The sequence below is a fragment of the Bufo bufo genome, chromosome 3 (assembly GCF_905171765.1).
Source record: "Bufo bufo chromosome 3, aBufBuf1.1, whole genome shotgun sequence".
Lineage (NCBI taxonomy): Eukaryota > Metazoa > Chordata > Amphibia > Anura > Bufonidae > Bufo > Bufo bufo.
The window spans coordinates 146,278,566-146,297,316 of NC_053391.1; the positions used below are offsets into that span (position 1 = coordinate 146,278,566).

The 18,751-nt window shown below is 41.0% G+C and overlaps 1 protein-coding gene across 5 annotated transcripts in view; it reads right to left on the bottom strand.

Moving 5' to 3' along the window:
* The window catches only part of CDKL5 (cyclin dependent kinase like 5), a 398,517-nt gene that overhangs the window by 231,567 nt on the left and 148,199 nt on the right, over positions 1-18,751 (bottom strand). For all 5 annotated transcript variants that reach the window (XM_040423700.1, XM_040423696.1, XM_040423698.1 and 2 more), the window contains exons 3-4: positions 13,106-13,277; positions 11,382-11,416 (exon numbers count right to left, since the gene is read on the bottom strand). In XM_040423700.1, coding sequence (XP_040279634.1) covers positions 11,382-11,416; positions 13,106-13,169 — 99 coding nt within the window. In that variant the 5' untranslated portion in view covers positions 13,170-13,277. The remainder of the gene's footprint in view (positions 1-11,381; positions 11,417-13,105; positions 13,278-18,751) is intronic.

Here is an 18,751-nt window from a genome sequence, read left to right on the forward strand (position 1 = left end):
AAAAGGATCTGCGTGCGATCCGCAGAAAGTGCGAAGTGCGACTTGGACCGAAAATACGATTGTGTGAATTTAGGCTAAAATAAATTTAACGCATTATTTAAATTGTACATGGGGTCTATATTTTTAAAAAAGTTTTGTGTCTGTATATATTTTGGGCTTTGGTCCGAGTTTATTTACCTATAGAACAGTGTAGTCTATGCCGCTATTCCGTGCTTATACCAGTTAGATTGGGGGGGGGGCACTCATGAGATCTTTGGACTGGGCCTGCTAATGTGTTAAAACGGCCGGAGTTGGTGGTATACAAGTCTGCTCTTAGCAAGCTCTGCCTCTGATGCCAGCGGAGGTAAAGCAGCTATCCTATGAGTCAGTGTTTGACCTTTTAAACAGGCCTTGAGACATGACTTGGATAATAAATAAGCCAGCATCTCATCTGCTGTTTGGGGTAATTGCCCCTCATCATTTCAGAGCAGAGAGTACTAGCTTAACTGGTTGAGAGGCCTCCATTTAGGCACTCTTCATAGGGAGATATTGTATTCCCCGAATCCTGACCTAGGCCTGTTTACAGGGTCGAACATTGACTTGTAGGATATCTACCTTATATCTGGTGGCATCAGAGGCAGAGCTTGCTTGGAACGGTCATGAGTGAAACCCATAACAGTTCCAATTATGCAGCAAGATTGTTCCCCGATCTGTCACCTATATCAGTGTTCCTCAACTCCAGTCCTCAGGGCCCACCTGTCGGTCATCATTTGAGAATATCCCACAGAATGAATACCTGAGGTAAGTCCTGATGCATGAACACTGCTTATATCACCTGCCCAATACTAAGCAAACCCTGAAAACATGACCGGCAGGTGGGTCCTGAGGACTGGAGTTGAGGAACACTGACCTATATGTAACCAAGAAGTTTGTATCTCAGTGACTTGGGATCATCTGCTGAACATACTTAGCTACTATATGCAATTGATATAACGGCACCACTGCAAAGGTTACAGACTCCCAAGCCACTGCACCTACATGAGGACAGGCCGATTGCTGTGGCTCTGGCTGGTGGAATTTCTTTTAATCGTCTGGTATGGCGGAGAGAAGCTGCTGGTAAGTAGTTATTTTCTACACACACCATTGAAATCAATGGGCTGTCATGTAATACAAGGTCAAACTGAGTTCAGTTGAGAGCTAGACCCGCATTTTACAATAAAATTAATCTCCGGCTAACAGTTAATGCCCTGAACCATGACATCCGGTGAAGTCTATGATGTCCATTTTTAATGGCAGCGCAGAATGTACATAAAAATGTGTCACTTGTTCTCATTTTAGGCACAGGACCGGTTTATGGCACTTACTGTACAGTAACTGGTAGGCCTCGGCTTAAAATGGATTTGTAAAGGCAAGCTGGGGTTAACAAAGGAGGTAACTGGAGAATTATTGTATGCGAAAAGCAGTGGCAGCAGTTTCCAACCTGCTGGGTTAATAACATAGTAACAGATTATAAGGCCGAAAAAAGACATCTGTCCATCCAGTTCGGCCTGTTATCCTGCAAGTTCATTGATTAATTAATAGATTAATAAAGTGACTGGAAACAGAGTGAAAAAGAGCAAACTAAGGGCAAAGGAACTCAATTACAATTGAACCTTTAGATATTGTTCACACAAGGTCATGACTATATGCAGTAAAAAGGGAAAGAACACCACAAAAATGCCAGACCTACAACATGCTCAAAAATATATACAGCAAGGTCTACAATACAACCACAGCAGAAAAACAACACATATTTGGTGACCAGATTTTAAATACGATATGCCATCAATGTGCGATCACGAGGTACCCCCAAGGATCAGCAAAAGACAAAGGCCTGCACACAGTTAAAAGGGGTTGTCCCACAAAACATAGTCTACATTTTTCAAACCAGCACCTGGATCTGAATACTTTTGTAATTGCATGTAATAAAAAATGTAGTCTAGCCACTGAGTTATTCACTGAAATCTATCTGTATAGCGCCACCTGCTGTTTGCCCTTTTTCTAAATTCTCTGTCCTGCTCATTGAGGTTGATGCACATGCTCAGTTCCATCCTTCAACTACCACCAGCTGCGGCAGAAAGGACACGCTCCCTTAAAAAGTACACGCCCCCCTGAGCTGCCAGCTGGCAATAAATGTTGAAGAGCAATTGCAGCAATGAATGGGCAGATCTCTGGATCCATGTGAGGTACAGGGCTGGTTCTACGTTTGTTAGAAAGAGACGGTCATGTTCTACCCATTTTTTGTTACATTACTCATGGGGTAACCCCTTTAAGAAAGCATCGCCAACCACATTAACAGTAGGTAAAGGGATATTCCCATCTGGACATTTATGGCATATCCACGGGTAACATACTTCCAGAAGTACGTCATTTAGCGTGCCCAATCCTTTCAATGGGAGAAGCCCTTTCAATTTTTGAGCTAAAATAGAACTTGAAATCTATTCTTCGGTATTTTACTTCTTTAGGCAAGAATAATGCAGTTTAATTGCATGAAAACATTTAGCAACATTAAACGTGGCAATCCCCGACAGTTACTATAGAAACAGATTCAGAGAAAAATGAAGGAACGTGCCTGAAAATCTACAACAGCACACTATCTGACCAAACTGATGCACGACTGATAAGTCAGACGTTTCTTGGCTGGTCTGTATGAAGATATATCTTAGGACTTGTTCACATCTGCAAGTCCACTCCATTTGTGGCTTTTGTCACAGATTCTGGCAAAAAGACTGGACAAAAAAGTAATGCAAAAAGTCAAGAAAAAAAGCTGCATCTCTAACGGAGCAGAGCAATGGAAAGCGATAATGCTGGGTATCCTTAAAGAGGACCTTTCATCGGTCCAAACATTGTGAACTAAGTATCATGACATATACAGCAGCGCCCAGGGATCTCACTGCACTTATTATTATCCCTGGGCGCCGCTCCGTTCTCCCGTTATGTCCTCCGGTATGTTCGGGGACTTGGTTATAGTAGGCGGAGTCTGCCCTTGTTCTTCAGGCGTCTCCTTCTCCTAGGCTGTAGCGCTGGCCAATCGCAGCGCAGAGCTCACAGCCTGGGAGAAAAAAACCTCCCAGGCTGTGAGCTCTGCGCTGCGATTGGCCAGCGCTACAGCCTAGGAGAAGGAGACGCCCGCTGAACAAGGGCAGACTCCGCCTACTATAACCAAGTCCCCGAACATACCGGAGGACATAACGGGAGAACGGAGCGGCGCCCAGGGATAATAGTAAGTGCAGTGAGATCCCTGGACGCCGCTGTATATGTCATGATACTTAGTTCACAATTCAGGATCGATGAAAGGTCCTCTTTATGGATACCCAGCATATAATAAAACACCTTCTCAGCAATGCGGGCATATATGAACAAGGGACCAACACAGATGTCTTCAGCTGCCAAGTGCACAAGTAACAGGTCAGCCAGTTTCATAGTTACAAATCTGTAAGTGTAAGCCTAATGCAGGAATGCAACGCCCCTCTGTCTTCTGTTTACAATGAGCTAGAGACAGACAAGCCATAACAACAGTCTTGTAAGGGACCATTGGAAAGGGACAGGGGACATTAATGAAAGCTGATCTTTTGACAATCCTTGACAGACTAACTCAGGTATACATGCCTAGCTCTAATACACTGGCAAATAAAAATAAAATATTACACTTTAAGCTCCATACACATTCAATAGCTGCTAGCCAAACGATCACTCAGCTGACAGATATCTCTCCCGTCTCTCCCATACATATACATGTTCGACTCGGCTCGGCTGAACGTGTCTGTGTATGCTATGGGAAGAGAAAGCAGCTGCCAAACAGTTCTGGCGAAAGCTTATGTCCCCAAAGACCAAAAGGATCTGAATATTTTCGTCCGCTCCTTATCTCCCCCAACATCATGTCGGGGAAAAGTCAGAAGCTCCTCACATACATTAGTGTGTCGGCAGAACCCGCTATTCTCTGCAACCAGCATATGATATAAATGGTTCCAAACCCCCTTCAATGTTACATGAAATATATGAAAAAGGAAACGGCGTCAGAGCTTGGGCCCACCGGAGGACCCTCTTGCAGTTTAGTGGGACAGTGCGACCCTTTATGTATATTCTTCTGTGGTCAATGAGCGGATTGCTATTGCGCAGTTCTCCTTGAAGAACAGTCCAGGTCACAGAAGCTAGGCAGCGCTATAGATGTACACACATGTTGCTGTCTCAGCAGGAAGGCTCCCGGCATTGCGTGTAGTGTCAATATTAAGACCGTGCTATTAACAAACGTTCTCTACACCCCCATTGATTACCTTCATGAAATATTCACAGGTTACTGCATGTGTTTCACTCCACATAAGACCTGCAGAGGCGTGTGGGTAGAACGAAATTAGCCAGAGGACTTGTAAATCATTAACCCCGTGTTACACAGCCTAATCAGAAGCGCAAATACAGCAAGAAGGCAAAAACATACAACAAAAACTTCCTGTCTTTCAGTTAATACTTGACATTTGTCAAAATTGCCAGGAATAAAGGAAAGTTAAAGGGAGTCTGTCATCACAGTTTCACCTTTTTAACCCTTCCCATAGCTTTCTAGCAGCATTACAGTTTATAAAAACGTTACCTTTATAAGCAATCGTGGACTTATAAAACTGGCAAAAATCATCTTAGTAGCATATGCAAATGAGGGCTCGCAAGTGCCCAGGGGCGACGTCAACCTCGTAGGTGCCCAGGCAGCTCTGCCTTATCATCGCTTCCCCCCGCCCAGTCTTTCCCTCTGCCTGCCCATCTTCTTACTTCTTCTCTCGCTGAGATTCCGCGCCTGCGTGCTGAGTCCGTCGTGAACGTTTTTATCAACTGTAATGCTGCTAGAAAGCTATGGGAAGGGTTAAAAAGGTGAAACTGTGATGACAGACTCCCTTTAACAAATTAGAAATTATAAGTCAAGAATAGATGTTGTTATATTATTGCTACAAATTAGTCCTATGTATTGATGAGCATTAGTGTTCAGCGAATCGAAGTTAACGTGGAATATAACTTTTACTCTAATATCACTAAAAACATTGGTGGTTATAGTGGGACATAGACGTAATACATACACACATATATACACATATATTTCCACTATCCCGATTCGTCTATAAGATGTAAGATAATGGGTGGATCTTACCCCGTCCTGTAGACGTATGACTCACTCGGTAGTGGATGGCGTGGTACTCTTGTGTGGTACGGGCACAGGTGGCCGAGATGCTTCAGGTAATACGGCAATCTGGCCAAATTGCTTCAGATGATATGGCAATTACATTCTCCTATAATGCCCTGGTCTAGAGCCCTCCCTATATGGATGGTTAGGGGCTATACTCATAGACCTGCCTCAGCGACACGGAGTACCCGCCCCGACAGGGGCGACCCCATACGGAACCTGTCCCTAGATGGGGCCTATTCCCTGTAATTCCCTCAGTATATTACCCTACATGCCATGTTTCGTTTCAATAACGATGAAAACTCATCAGGGGCTTACTGAAGTCAGAGGGTTTCTAAAAGATAAAGTAAACGTGCAAAAAATCACAGTCACTAAATGTGCTTCAATTCCATACATATCCGTATAGCATTCATAAAGTATATGTTTACTGAAGCAGTAAGTTAGAAACATATACTTTATGAATGCTATACGGATATGTATGGAATTGAAGCACATTTAGTGACTGTGATTTTTTGCACGTTTACTTTATCTTTTAGAAACCCTCTGACTTCAGTAAGCCCCTGTTGAGTTTTCATCGTTATTGAAACGAAACATGGCATGTAGGGTAATATACTGAGGGAATTACAGGGAATAGGCCCCATCTAGGGACAGGTTCCGTATGGGGTCGCCCCTGTCGGGGCGGGTACTCCGTGTCGCTGAGGCAGGTCTATGAGTATAGCCCCTAACCATCCATATAGGGAGGGCTCTAGACCAGGGCATTATAGGAGAATGTAATTGCCATATCATCTGAAGCAATTTGGCCAGATTGCCGTATTACCTGAAGCATCTCGGCCACCTGTGCCCGTACCACACAAGAGTACCACGCCATCCACTACCGAGTGAGTCATACGTCTACAGGACGGGGTAAGATCCACCCATTATCTTACATCTTATAGACGAATCGGGATAGTGGAAATATATGTGTATATATGTGTGTATGTATTACGTCTATGTCCCACTATAACCACCAATGTTTTTAGTGATATTAGAGTAAAAGTTATATTTTAAAATATACTCAGTCCACATGTGGTAAATACAATTATTGGAGGTGTGACCTATCTCTGCATATATACACCTGTTGCATAGAGATAAATTTTGGTACATAAGAAGTTAACGTGGACTTCGATCCAAATTTCAGGAAAAATTTGATTAGTCAGAAAGCTGAATTTCCACGCCTTTCGTGGTAACGAATCCATTTTTGCAGGGCTGTGGAGTCGGAGTCGAGGAGTCGGAGGCAATTTTGGGTACCTGGAGTCGTAGTCGGCAAAAAATGAAACGACTCCGACTCCTACTAGATTTAAATTGGAATAAATAAAAAAAGCAAGTTTAAATGTCCCAATTCACAAAAAGTTATAATTAATTACCGTATTTTTCGCCCTATAAGACGAACCTGCCCATAAGACGCACCTAGGTTTTTGAGGAGGAAAATAAGAAAAAATAGATTTTGAACCAAAAGGTGTGCTTTTGAACTAATGGTGGTCTGTGGATGACACTATTATGGGGGCATCTGTGGATGGCACTGTTATGGGGGCATCTGTGGATGGCACTGTTATGGGGGCATCTGTGGATGGCACTGTTATGGGGGCAGCTGTGGATGGCACTGTTATGGGGCAGCTGTGGATGGCACTGTTATGGGGGATCATTGTGGGGGCATCTGTAGATGACACATATATAGCATCTTATCTTATGTGTCATCCACAGATCCCCCCCATAACAGTGTCCCTGTGTAGTGAATGGGGGCTGGCATCTGTTTCTGTAATGGCAACGGGGCCCGATGCCTGCTTCATTCATAAAGTAGGTGGAGCAGGCGCGTGACGTAGTGAGCTACGCTACGAGCGCCCACCCGGCCTACTGACTACCAAGAAGTTAGTAGTATTGCTATTGAATGCTGATTTAGTTCGAATATTTATATAGGCATTACAACTAGCGACTTTATTTAACGATTTTTTTATTGAATATTTAGCGATTTTATTGTTACGATTGTGTAAGTTTTTGATTCCTCCTTCGATTTTTTATTGTGCCTAACACCCTTCATCATATGGTAGCACATAGTATTATTTAATAAATCCAATATTGGTTGCAATATCCTAGAGTGCCCAGTGTATTTGTTGATGTTTATTATGATTCCATTGAATAGATTGGGTGAATCTACTCTACTGAGAGCACCTCATTTGATCTCAGGTTCATCCAGTGCGTCACATTATTTTATATTTGCTTAAATGAAATCATCCCTGTACAGTGAAGTTGGCATTTCGTTTTTTTTTTCTTCCAGACTACGGCATCCTTCAAGATCAAAATAACAGATGTAGGAGAAAGCTCTGATTGAATTCCTGCATGCCGTTTACATTTGGTTGCTGAAAATGAGTGATTTTCAGCCTATGTAGACACCAATCTTCACTCAGAAAAGGTTACATTTGCATTGACTTGCTGAAGGCCCACATTGCAACAAATACGATATAAAGTGCACCTGTCACCTTCACTCATCCACTTGTGAGAACAGAATCGGGTACGTGGGACATCTTGGTCCACAATGAACAGAGCAAGAGTTCGTTTTGGCAACTATTTAAAGGGATTGTCTCACTTCAGCAATTGGGTGCTCAATGAGCAGTACAATCACCTACAATACTGTGCAAACATTTTAGGCAGGTGTGGGGAAAAGTAAGCATGCTTTCAAAATCGGAAGTGTTGATAGTTCAAATATACATTTATTCTGCAGCAGGACAATGACCCCAAACATACAGCCAATGTCATTAAGAACTATCTTCAATGTAAAGAAGAACATGGAGTCCTAAGATGATGACTAGAGATGAGTGAATTTCATATTTTGAAATTCGTTCACGCTTTGTTTGGTGGTAAAAGCAGAATTACGTTATGGATTCTATTACTACGGACCATAACGCAATTCTACGACGGAATGCAATTAGGAATGCCTTTAGAGGCATTCCGTTATTCATTCGGTCATAATAGAAGTCTGTGGCCTGCATAACGGATCCGTCCCGCTTCCGTTATGCAGGAGAGGACTCCCCTGCAAAATGGAAACAGGACGGATCCGTTATGCAGGCCATAGACTTCTATTATGACGGAATGAATAACGGAATGCCTCTAAAGGCATTCCTAATTGCATTCCGTCGTAGAATTGCGTAATGTCCATGGTAACGGAATCCATAACGCCATTCTGCTTTCACTACCAAACGATGACATGAAATTCGCTCATCCCTAATGATGTTATGGTCCCCATAGAGCACTGATCTCAACATCATCGAGCGTGTCTGGGATTACATGAAGAGACAGAAGGATCTGAGCAAGCCTACATCCATAGAAGAACTGTGGTAAGTTCTCCAAGATGTTTGGAACAACCTCCCTGCTGAGTTCCTTCAAAAACTGTCTGAAGTGTACCTAGAAGAACTGATACTGTTTTGAAGACAAAGGGTGGTCACACCAAATACCGATCTGATATAGATTTATTCTTTTGCATTCAGTTTGCATTTTGTTAATTGATCAAAATAAACTGTTTACACATCTATGTTGGAAAGCATTGTTCTTACTTTTCAGCATTTTTCCGCATCTAAAACCTTTGCACAGCACTGTATATTAATTTACAAATTATCACAATAATAGAGTCACAGACTACAACTCTGAACATTCTCCTCTGCAAATCTAAAGATTAGAATGGCACAGAAGTGGACTGGAACAGATATCATCTAAACTGACGTGGTACAGGTCAATAGTTGAGAAGATGGGAAGATCGGTGACAGCACATAGGCTATTAAAGAGCAACCAAGGGTAAACCACATGCTACTCATATACGTCAAGCCTAGGAAATAGTACACAGCACAGTATAGGTGTTCCAGTATACCACATGTCCATTGGAGCACAGTAACACCATAAATCCATAGAGCTTTCAAACCCTACATGTATGCTACAAATAAAGCCACTTCTCTAAAGAAAATTGCACTATAAATGCTGCTTCCCTTAGCCCATGTCCATTACCATGAAGAGAAAAAGATCACCGGAAATCCTTTCAATGCAGGGCATTTAGTCAGTACAATTTTGTACTTTTGAGTGCAAGATGCTAGACAATGCACACACAGAAAAGCTTAATGCCCTCTCACGGGGAACCCATTAGAAGTTTCAAGAGATCACTATGCAGACTTGATTCTTCCAACCCTTTTCAGTTTTCTCTACTTTACTTTTCATATGACTAGTTTGATGAAATGCTCACCAGAATTGTCTCCACATTTGACCAGTACTTTTTTATATCACTACTTATTCCTATGTCTCATACACTGTAAATCCTATAACTTTGCCTGTCACGCACTTTGAAACTATACAAAATGCAATGTCATATAAAAACAATGCTTAAAGGGGTATTCCCATTATGTAAAGTCACCACCTATCGTCAGGATAGAGGATAACCATTAGATCGGTGGGGTTCTACTGCTGGGACCTCACCAATCACGATAACAGGGAACCAGTATCCCGCGGAAAGGAATGGAGCAGCCAGTCAGGCATGTGTGCAGCCACTCCATTAATTTCTATGGGAGTTCCAGAGATAGCCGAGCGCTATCTCTGAAACTCCCATAGAAATGACTGGAGTGGCTAAGTGCATACTCTGTCTTATGGACCTACTGCTTCTTTTGCTTTGGCCTGCCAGTCCATGAACTGGGCAAGAAAACCCACAAAATTGTCACACAAGTCTATCATTTCTTTTGCTACCTTGCACTACAACTCCTGAACTCTAGGAGAAAGGTTTAAAAATACCCACTAGTCTAAGGTTGATCAAAATGGAAGGCTTCAACCAAAACATTCATTTGCCAGGTAAAATTTAACTATGAGCGATCAGTTTAAAGGGGTTCTCCGGGAATTAAGAAAATGAAAATACTTAAATATTACTTTATTATAGATATATTCTCAAATACCTTTCATTAGTTATAATGGCTAGTTTTGTCTGGGGGGCAATCATCAGGGAAAACAAAATGGCCACTGTCCCATTAGTTCATACAAAACCTGTCCTGATCATACATGAAGACAAGTTACTTTAGAACACTGAGGTAAAGAGAGGAGGATGAGGCAGCACTATGGCTCATTGTGGTGAAGTAACTTGTCCTCCTGTGTGATGAGGACAGGTTTTGTGTGTACTGATAGGACAGCGACCATTTTATTTCTCCTAATGATTGCTCCCTAGACAAAACAAGCCATTTTAAGTAATGAAAGGTATTTGTGAATATACAGTATTTATTATAAAATAATATTTAAGTATTTTCATTTTTTTAATTCCTGGAGAACTCCTTTAACCAACCATCATTGTCTGAAAAGAAGCTGACACTGTTTGAAATTATCATCCAGTAGTTGGAAAAAAGATATTTAGTTCACAGAAGGATTGTCTGTGGAGAAAAGATTGTTCTTTGAAAGAGTGTTTCAGGAAGATCATTCTATCTCTGCTCAGTGTTATTAACCCCCCTAAAGCACCGGACCAATTTTTGTTTTTTTATTTTCATTTTTACTCCCTGCCTTCCCACAGCCATAACTTTTTTATTTTTCCATTTTATTTTTCTATTGCCTTTGGGTGTCTGCTCTATGGTGTTCACTCAGATTTTGAGCAGGCGTACTTCCACCCGAAATTTACGACGGTTGAATTTAAGAGGTTAAATGTTTGTGAACGACTGTAATGGAGAACATGGACTAACGCATATAGGGAAGACACAACTCGCTATAAACAATGTGGGTTTAAACAATAAAACAATGTCATCTCAGCTGTGACAGCCATACATCCTACATTAAAATAGTAACCATCACATTTTTGAGACCCTGGCAATTTAGTGAGTTTTACTCCAGCCTGGAGATAGTGAATATGCTATAGTATTCCTATAGCAGTTTATGATTCCTATTTTGTTTCCAATTCCTAAGATTTCCATTATGGCTGCATAATACACAAATATGTGTCTCCCAGAGAAGGAGAACTCAAGGTGACTCTCTTTCTCTAAGAGATACCTCTTTGCACATTATTTACCCATGGTGAATTACCATTTAATCTCCATACACAACTGGTCTCCATAAGGAGAGCTCATACCTTTTCTAAATCAACATCTGCACCAAAATATCAATACAAAAAAGAAGGAATGTAAATTAAAATGGAACAAGTGCAAGCAATTGTTCTTACCTTGTGTCGACATTTAAGCACCACTCCATAGGCACCTAAAGATAAAGAAAGAGAACTAGTTATACTATACATAGTTTTCCATGCCTATGACACCAGAATGCTCCCCAGATCATGTCATCATAGATCAGAAGTAATTATTTTCTATTTGAATTGGTTTGCTCAGCACTATTCAGCACCTTTGTTTTGATGCTGTCAGAGCTTGCTGTGGATAGGACTACAGTTACCATTATTCCCCTCCTTATCACAGACATTGGGAGGAATTTATCAAAGAACGGCTTTTTTTACGGAGGTCTTTGTTATCCCCTGTGCCACAGGAAGATGCACTTAACTTATGATGTGTCACAAATCTCATCATAAATTAGGCATATCCTCTGGCAGTTAGGGCATCTAAACTGAAATCTATGCCAGCTTATAACTGGCATACATTTCAATCATGATTGCCTGCTTGCCCCACCCACACCACTCCCCTTATTTTTGGAAAGTGGCAAGGGTGGTGTAGAAATGCCACTTGCACCTAGATTTTGGCGCAACGGGTTTGCGAATTTTTACACCAGAAAACTGGCATGGGGGATATCACATCTGTCTGCATTCCCCTCTATCACAAGGTGTAAGAAGGTGCTGTAATTGCTCCCTGTATTCTCTGCTATTCTTGTGTTCATTGACTCATTATCTGCTGTCCAGCATGTGAAATAGTTCCCTAAGGAATCTGGGAGGGGAGACCAGGGATCAATAAAGATATGGAGACATATGATGACATCCATACTATTGGGAGAGGCGTGAAAACCAGAAGTTCAGAATACTGGATATCACACGAGCATGAGATAAATACCAGGGTTATGTCTTATGGCTGCCCATGAGTCTTAAAAAGGCATTTCAGCTATAGATGCTACATAATGATATGTTATACTGCATGTAAACCTTTTACACAAATTGTTTAAAGATTGGAAAACCCTTTTGATTCTGTCAAAATCAAGATTCTCTGTGTTAGGAGATACCCAAATGCATTTACCTACTCCTCTAACTTAACCCTCATAATGTGCATCTTGTAGAGAGGACCTGTCAGCACTCCTGAAGTGCATTGTAGTAAATACTAGTATTTTGCACCTGGCCCTTACAATCAAGAAGGAAAGGACTAGCAGAGGAAGCAGAAGGAGCAAGGGAGCACAGCAGTCTTTATCCAGAATGAAGCAACTGATCAGTAGGTGAAAGGTATCATTACAATACCTATCATTGCAGGTCCCCCTGCAGGGCTTTTGCCTGGTGTAACAGTAAATTTGTAGCCTTGTATCTTTTAATCTAAAAAGAGATTACAAAGACTGGCTTTTAAAGTACTTAAAGGGAACCTGTCAGCAGTTATGACCATGCTAAACTGCTGACAGTACCAGGAAGGGGCTGGGTAGTACAAATATACCATTTGTGGAGCTGTTTTCAGGAGTAGTGTGAATATGAAGTTTTATTCTGTTCTCTTAAGTGTCCAGGATGGTGTTTCTCTGTAAAGTGCTGTCTACAGAAAACGTGCTAGAGGTAGATTTCAGACTTCACATTTCAATTTATACATTTCACTCACAATCTTGTTAAAGCGCACACATATTTTTAAAGAAAGCACCAAATATTTTTAAAGAAAGAAACCAAAGCACATTTATTTTCAGATATAGTCATCCATTAACACTTTTACAGGTTTTATCATTTGATTCTTGAAATTGTAAAGAAGTGATGACACTTACCTTCACCTACAACTCCAAGGACCTCAAATTTATTCATCACATTACCAAGATTAGGAATCTTCATGAAGACAAACACGACTTATAATAACAGCCACGAAACATGGCAGAATGGATGTATGACGGAGATTCTTCACAGGTTACTTGTCTTCAAATGATTGCATGGCAGTTTTACCTACAGGAGAGAAACGCAAATAAAAGTTATTCTCCAACTGTCTATTTTGCAATTGGGTCCACAGGTTCTTGTTATACAAGAATATTTAAATAAAATAAATGTTCTTGAGTAAAATGTGATTATTACTGTTGTAGAGAGCAAAAAAAATGTCTTAGAAGAATATTGATTGTATATCTGAATGATATGGACACAATTTAGAAAAGGGTCTTTTTTTCAATAATTTGGATGTTCAAATGTTCAATCTTTTTTCTTCATGGTGGGCTAACAGAGTAAGGTCCCCGATCATATTCACCTTCTATTAGCAAGAGCCACAATATCAAGACTGTTGGTGACTATTGAAATCAGTAGTTGCCCCCTGATACGGTATCAATGAGCATTGTCTAAATCAGACAGCCTCAAACTGCGGCCCTCCAGCTGTTGTAAAACTACAACTCTCACAATGCCCTGCTGTAGGCTGATACCTGTAGGCTGTTCGGGCATCCTGGGAGTTGTAGTTTTGTAACAGCTGGAGGGCCGCAGTTTGAGAATGCCTGGTCTAAATGCTTAGTTTTCCCTGGAGCCAACAAAAGCTTGTACAAAGGTTCCAAAATGTTGACAACTTGAACATACAGGTTTATTGACAATGTGAGAGCCTACAATAACCCAAAAACCGAACCTCACTCACCAACTTACTGCAACTTGTACAAAAAAAGAGCAAGGATTTAACAAGGTAAAAAAAATCTCATTTTATTTATTATAAATCACATGAACATTACAGGTGAGACTCAAAAGGGACAGAACATGGAGACTGGGCCACAAAAGGGCTCTGCAATGTGGAGAATCACAATGGGGGATAATGTGACCATATACAGCAGGTAACAGACAATTAACAGAAGCTGTGAATATTGGAGTAGTTGCGGGTGCAATTGCTGTCCCCTAGTGTTGAACAACTACCTAGCTCTTATTCACAGCGTCCAAGCAATGGATGCTGTAGGGTGTAATTGGACAGTGAAATACTACTCATAAAGATGGCATATAACAATAACTGTAAATCACTAGTCCCACCCTAATCCAGATACCATGTTACCTACCCATGTTGCTGCTGAAAAATGGTGACACAGTTCCCCACTGCTTCGACCTCAACACGTGTTTCACCACGTAGGCCTACGTGGCGAAACACGTGTTGAGGTCGAAGCAGTGGGGGAACTGTGTCACCATTTTTCAGCAGCAACATGGGTAGGTAACATGGTATCTGTATTAGGGTGGGACTAGTAACTTACAGTTATTGTTATATGCCATCTTTATGAGTAGTATTGCACCGTCCAATTATACCCTACAGCATCCATTGCTTGGACGCTGTGAATAAGAGCTAGGTAGTTGTTCAACACTAGGGGACAGCAATTGCACCCGCAACTACTCCAATGTTCACAGCTTCTGTTTATTGTCTGTTACCTGCTGTATATGGTCACATTATCCCCCATTGTGATTCTCCACATTGCAGAGCCCTTTTGTGGCCCAGTCTCCATGTTCTGTCCCTTTTGAGTCTCACCTGTAATGTTCATGTTATTGACAATGTGAGTTTCAGTGTCTCAGAGGGGTTATTTCATACCAAGACATATGGACTTCCTAGAGGAAAGAAATCGTAAGAATAATTTTTCCAGTTAAATCTATTTAAATAACTGAATTACATTTTGAGAAAAATAAAAAATTAAGCTTGGTTTTCCAACAGATGGTCATGACAAAACAGAATTTCTGCTGTCAGACCATGAATGACGGCTTCACATATTATTATATTATTGGAGTATCCAGTCATAAAGAGAATCACTTTTCTATTTCGATTAGCCAGCAAAAGTACTGCCAAATATAGCGCTTTATGGATTATCTGCCATATGGAAACTTACAGTCATGAGACAGAAAAGATAAAGAAGTCAGAACATTCTATGTAACGGTAGGAACTGACTGTGATATATTATGAGAGATGAATATTACAAATACATCAGTGGTTCCTAATTTCTGGTCCTCTCGCTATTACAAAATTATAACTCCCAGCAAGCGGCTATCAGCGTATGCGGGGAGTTGGAGTTCTGCAACAGCAAGAGAGCAAAAGGAATAACAGTTACGTATTGCTGATCTAAGGAACCGTATTCTATCTAAAAATATGAAAGCAAATCGATTCTAAACTAATTGGATTAGACCCAAATTTTCCCCAAAATTCGGGTCAAATCCTAAACCAAATTTTTGCTGACTCCATTTAGGTGAATTATTTTTTTTAGATCGGAAGACAGAAAAGATGAAAGAGTAGGATTACATGTCATGAAGCAGCGTATGTACCAAAAAGGTAAAATTTTTAGACTATTTTTTTACATAAAAATCCTTCAGTGCAGGTTGTTTTTATAGAGGCTGTTTGTTCCCACCAGCATCCATGCACTTACTTACCCGCAGCCATATATGTTGCTCTCACTTTAAGATTACTAATGCTGTCTTCGTATTAAAGAGCTTGAATGAGTTGCATACAGTCCTAGGAGACCCCAGAATATTATTCACAACTTTTCAGGGCAACTGGGGCGCCTTTGATTCGAGTTGAATTTATTCAGACCCGAATCAAATCATCCAACCGATCTGGCCGAATCAAACCCAAATCTAATTTCGAGAAGTTCGCTAATCACTACTAATGACAGCTCTGTCTGAAGCTTTGTCTGAAATGCTCACACACAACTTTCAGACATTGCATTCTGTGCAATGAATGGTTTTTGACAGGTGCACAGCAATATGTATGTAGCATGTCCGTTTGTGCACTATGACTCATATGCATATGAACGTATTTTCTTTCTGTGTTTTCGCTCAGTTTTTTTGTGTGGACCGCAAAAAAACTGAAGTTACTCCGTGTGCATTCCGTTTCCGTATATCCGTTCCGCAAAACAATAGAACATGTCCTATTATTGTCCGCATTACGGATAAGGATAGGACTGTTCATTTAGGGGCCAGCTGTTCCGCTTCACAAAAGACATACGGTCGTGTGCATGAGCCCTAAATCAGGACCCATTTCTGTATCCACTTGTGATACGGAGCACACACACCCGATGCACTTATATTGTGGATCAGCTGTTTGCGATCCTGAATACGGGATCCACAGCCATACGGCCGTGTGCTTGAACCCTTACTCTAAATTGATACCACCTAATAGTTGCCTTAATTGCACTAATTGGATGCCAAAGTTCTGGTGCAATGCTGGCATAATCCGACACATCTTAGGCCACCCTATTCAGCTAAACCACACCTATTTCCCACAAAGCCACGTTCCTTGCTTAGTATAGTACAATAAGCGTCATGTGGCTCATGTCATGTGCACCAGAATTCTTGCGTATATTCATTAGTAAATTTTTCCAAAAGCAACAAATGACCCATATATGCTGAGCTTCTTCCTGTGATGTGCCATGTTGGGGGGGTGATGTGACATGGGGGGGGATAAATGTGCCATGGAGGGGGATAAATGTGACACAAAGGGGGTGATGTGACATGGATGGGGAGAAATGTCACATTTCTCCCCCTCCATGTCACATCACCCCCCTATGTCACATTTCTCCCCCTCCATGTCACATCACCCCCCTGTCACATTTCTCCCCCTCCATGTCACATCACCCCCCTATGTCACATTTCAACCGCCTCCATGTCACATCACGCCCTCCTTTTTACATCACCCCCACCGAGTTGGGGGGGGGGGGGGGGGGCGCCGAAATGTAGCTTCGCTTGTGTGTGCAAAAATCCTTGCACAGGCCCTGATCATTACTGTTCTCATGCTGGGCCCTGAAATCTCGCACATGGGCGGGAAAGAGTTCAAGATAGGGGTCGTTTCACTCAGCGTGATCAACCCTACCAGACAGTATATCTGGTTCACCGTGGTTGCTTATGCTGACAGACGTTTTAACACTTTTTTGACATGTGGTGTAATAGTACGTCACATGTCTGGTCTCTAATGATGGCATCTGTGCTGGGAGCCTGCTGTTTCACACAGCAGACACCCAGGGCTGACGTCTGCGGCTGGCGAAAATGTGAACAAGACATCTGAGAGCGTAATAACCGGGCCTGGAATGGCTTCCCTCACAAGCTGTTCATTGTCTGTGAAAGGTCGCGGCCTGCTGAGGCTCTAAAGCCTTTTACAGGTATATTCCAATGTAGGCCTACAGGTGGCAGCACTACATTGGAATATACTGATCTTTGCCAATTGTAATGGATAAAATTCCATTACTTAAAACAAATTGCAATCTAAGGATGGCATGTTATAATCATCCAGGGTGACTTAAAACGTTTTTTTAAAAAGTAAAAAAAAAAAAAAATAATTGAAAAGTTTAAATCAATACCCTTTCCTAAAAATGAAAACAAAAATAAGCAATTAAAAAAAATCAACATCATAGACATCGCTGAGTCCGGAAAATGTAAAAAATTGTTCCATATGGTAAATGACGTAACAGAAAAAAAATCAAAATCGTCGTTTTTTTTATTGCTTCTTCTCCCCCAAATTTGTTTTACAAAAAAATTATCAAAAAGTCATACACACCTCAAAATGGTATAACTGAAAAGTACAGATTGTACCACCAAAAAAATTTTTTTTTCAGCATTAAAACTCAAGAAAAACTATACAAACGTGGTATCGTTGTAATTGTACCGACCTTGAGAATAAAGCGGACATGTCAGTTTTATCGCATAGTGAATGCCTTAGAAACAAAACCCATAAAACTGTGGTAGCAATGTGTTTTTTTCCAGTTCCACCCGTTTTGAAATTTTTATCCCGCTTCCCACTACATCCTATGCAATATTAAATTGGGCCATTAGAAAGTACAATTTGTCCTGCAAAAAACATGCCCTCAACGCTATTTGAAAAAAAAAAAAAAAATAATGGCTCCTTGACGGCAGAGAGTAAAAAACAAAAATGCAAAAATGGAAAATCACCCGGACTAGAAGGGGTAAACTTCCCCCACCCCATAAATTTTAAAAGTGTTGTCCAATAAAAATACTTGATATTACAAAAATATGCTTTAATATATACCTGTATGCAAAAATGTGCCCGAAGGTGTAGCTTCATTTCAAGCAAGCTGTCTTCATGGGGAATGGTGCAAAACTTTTGGAACTCCTGAAGGAATGACATTTTTGGAAAGGCAATTTCAAGCACAATTTTTGAAAACACTTAAATTCCATTTTGACTACACAATATGCTCAATCGCCTCCATTGTGTTGGAAAAGCAAAGCAGCACAAGCCTGGACAGCTATTTTATCTACAAGCTGTTTTAACTGTTGGACGCCTGCCAGTAAAAGAAAAACCTTCCTAACCCAGAGCTGCAAGGACACAGCCAATTGAAAAACTTCCAGTGAACAGAACAATTCTTACACATCTGATATTTAACACTGAAGGATAGCAAAACAAAACTGAACTGAATTGGGAATCCTGAGTCCAAGTAGATTTGTCAGCTGTTACTCTCGTTCTGCTAGAACAATCAGCA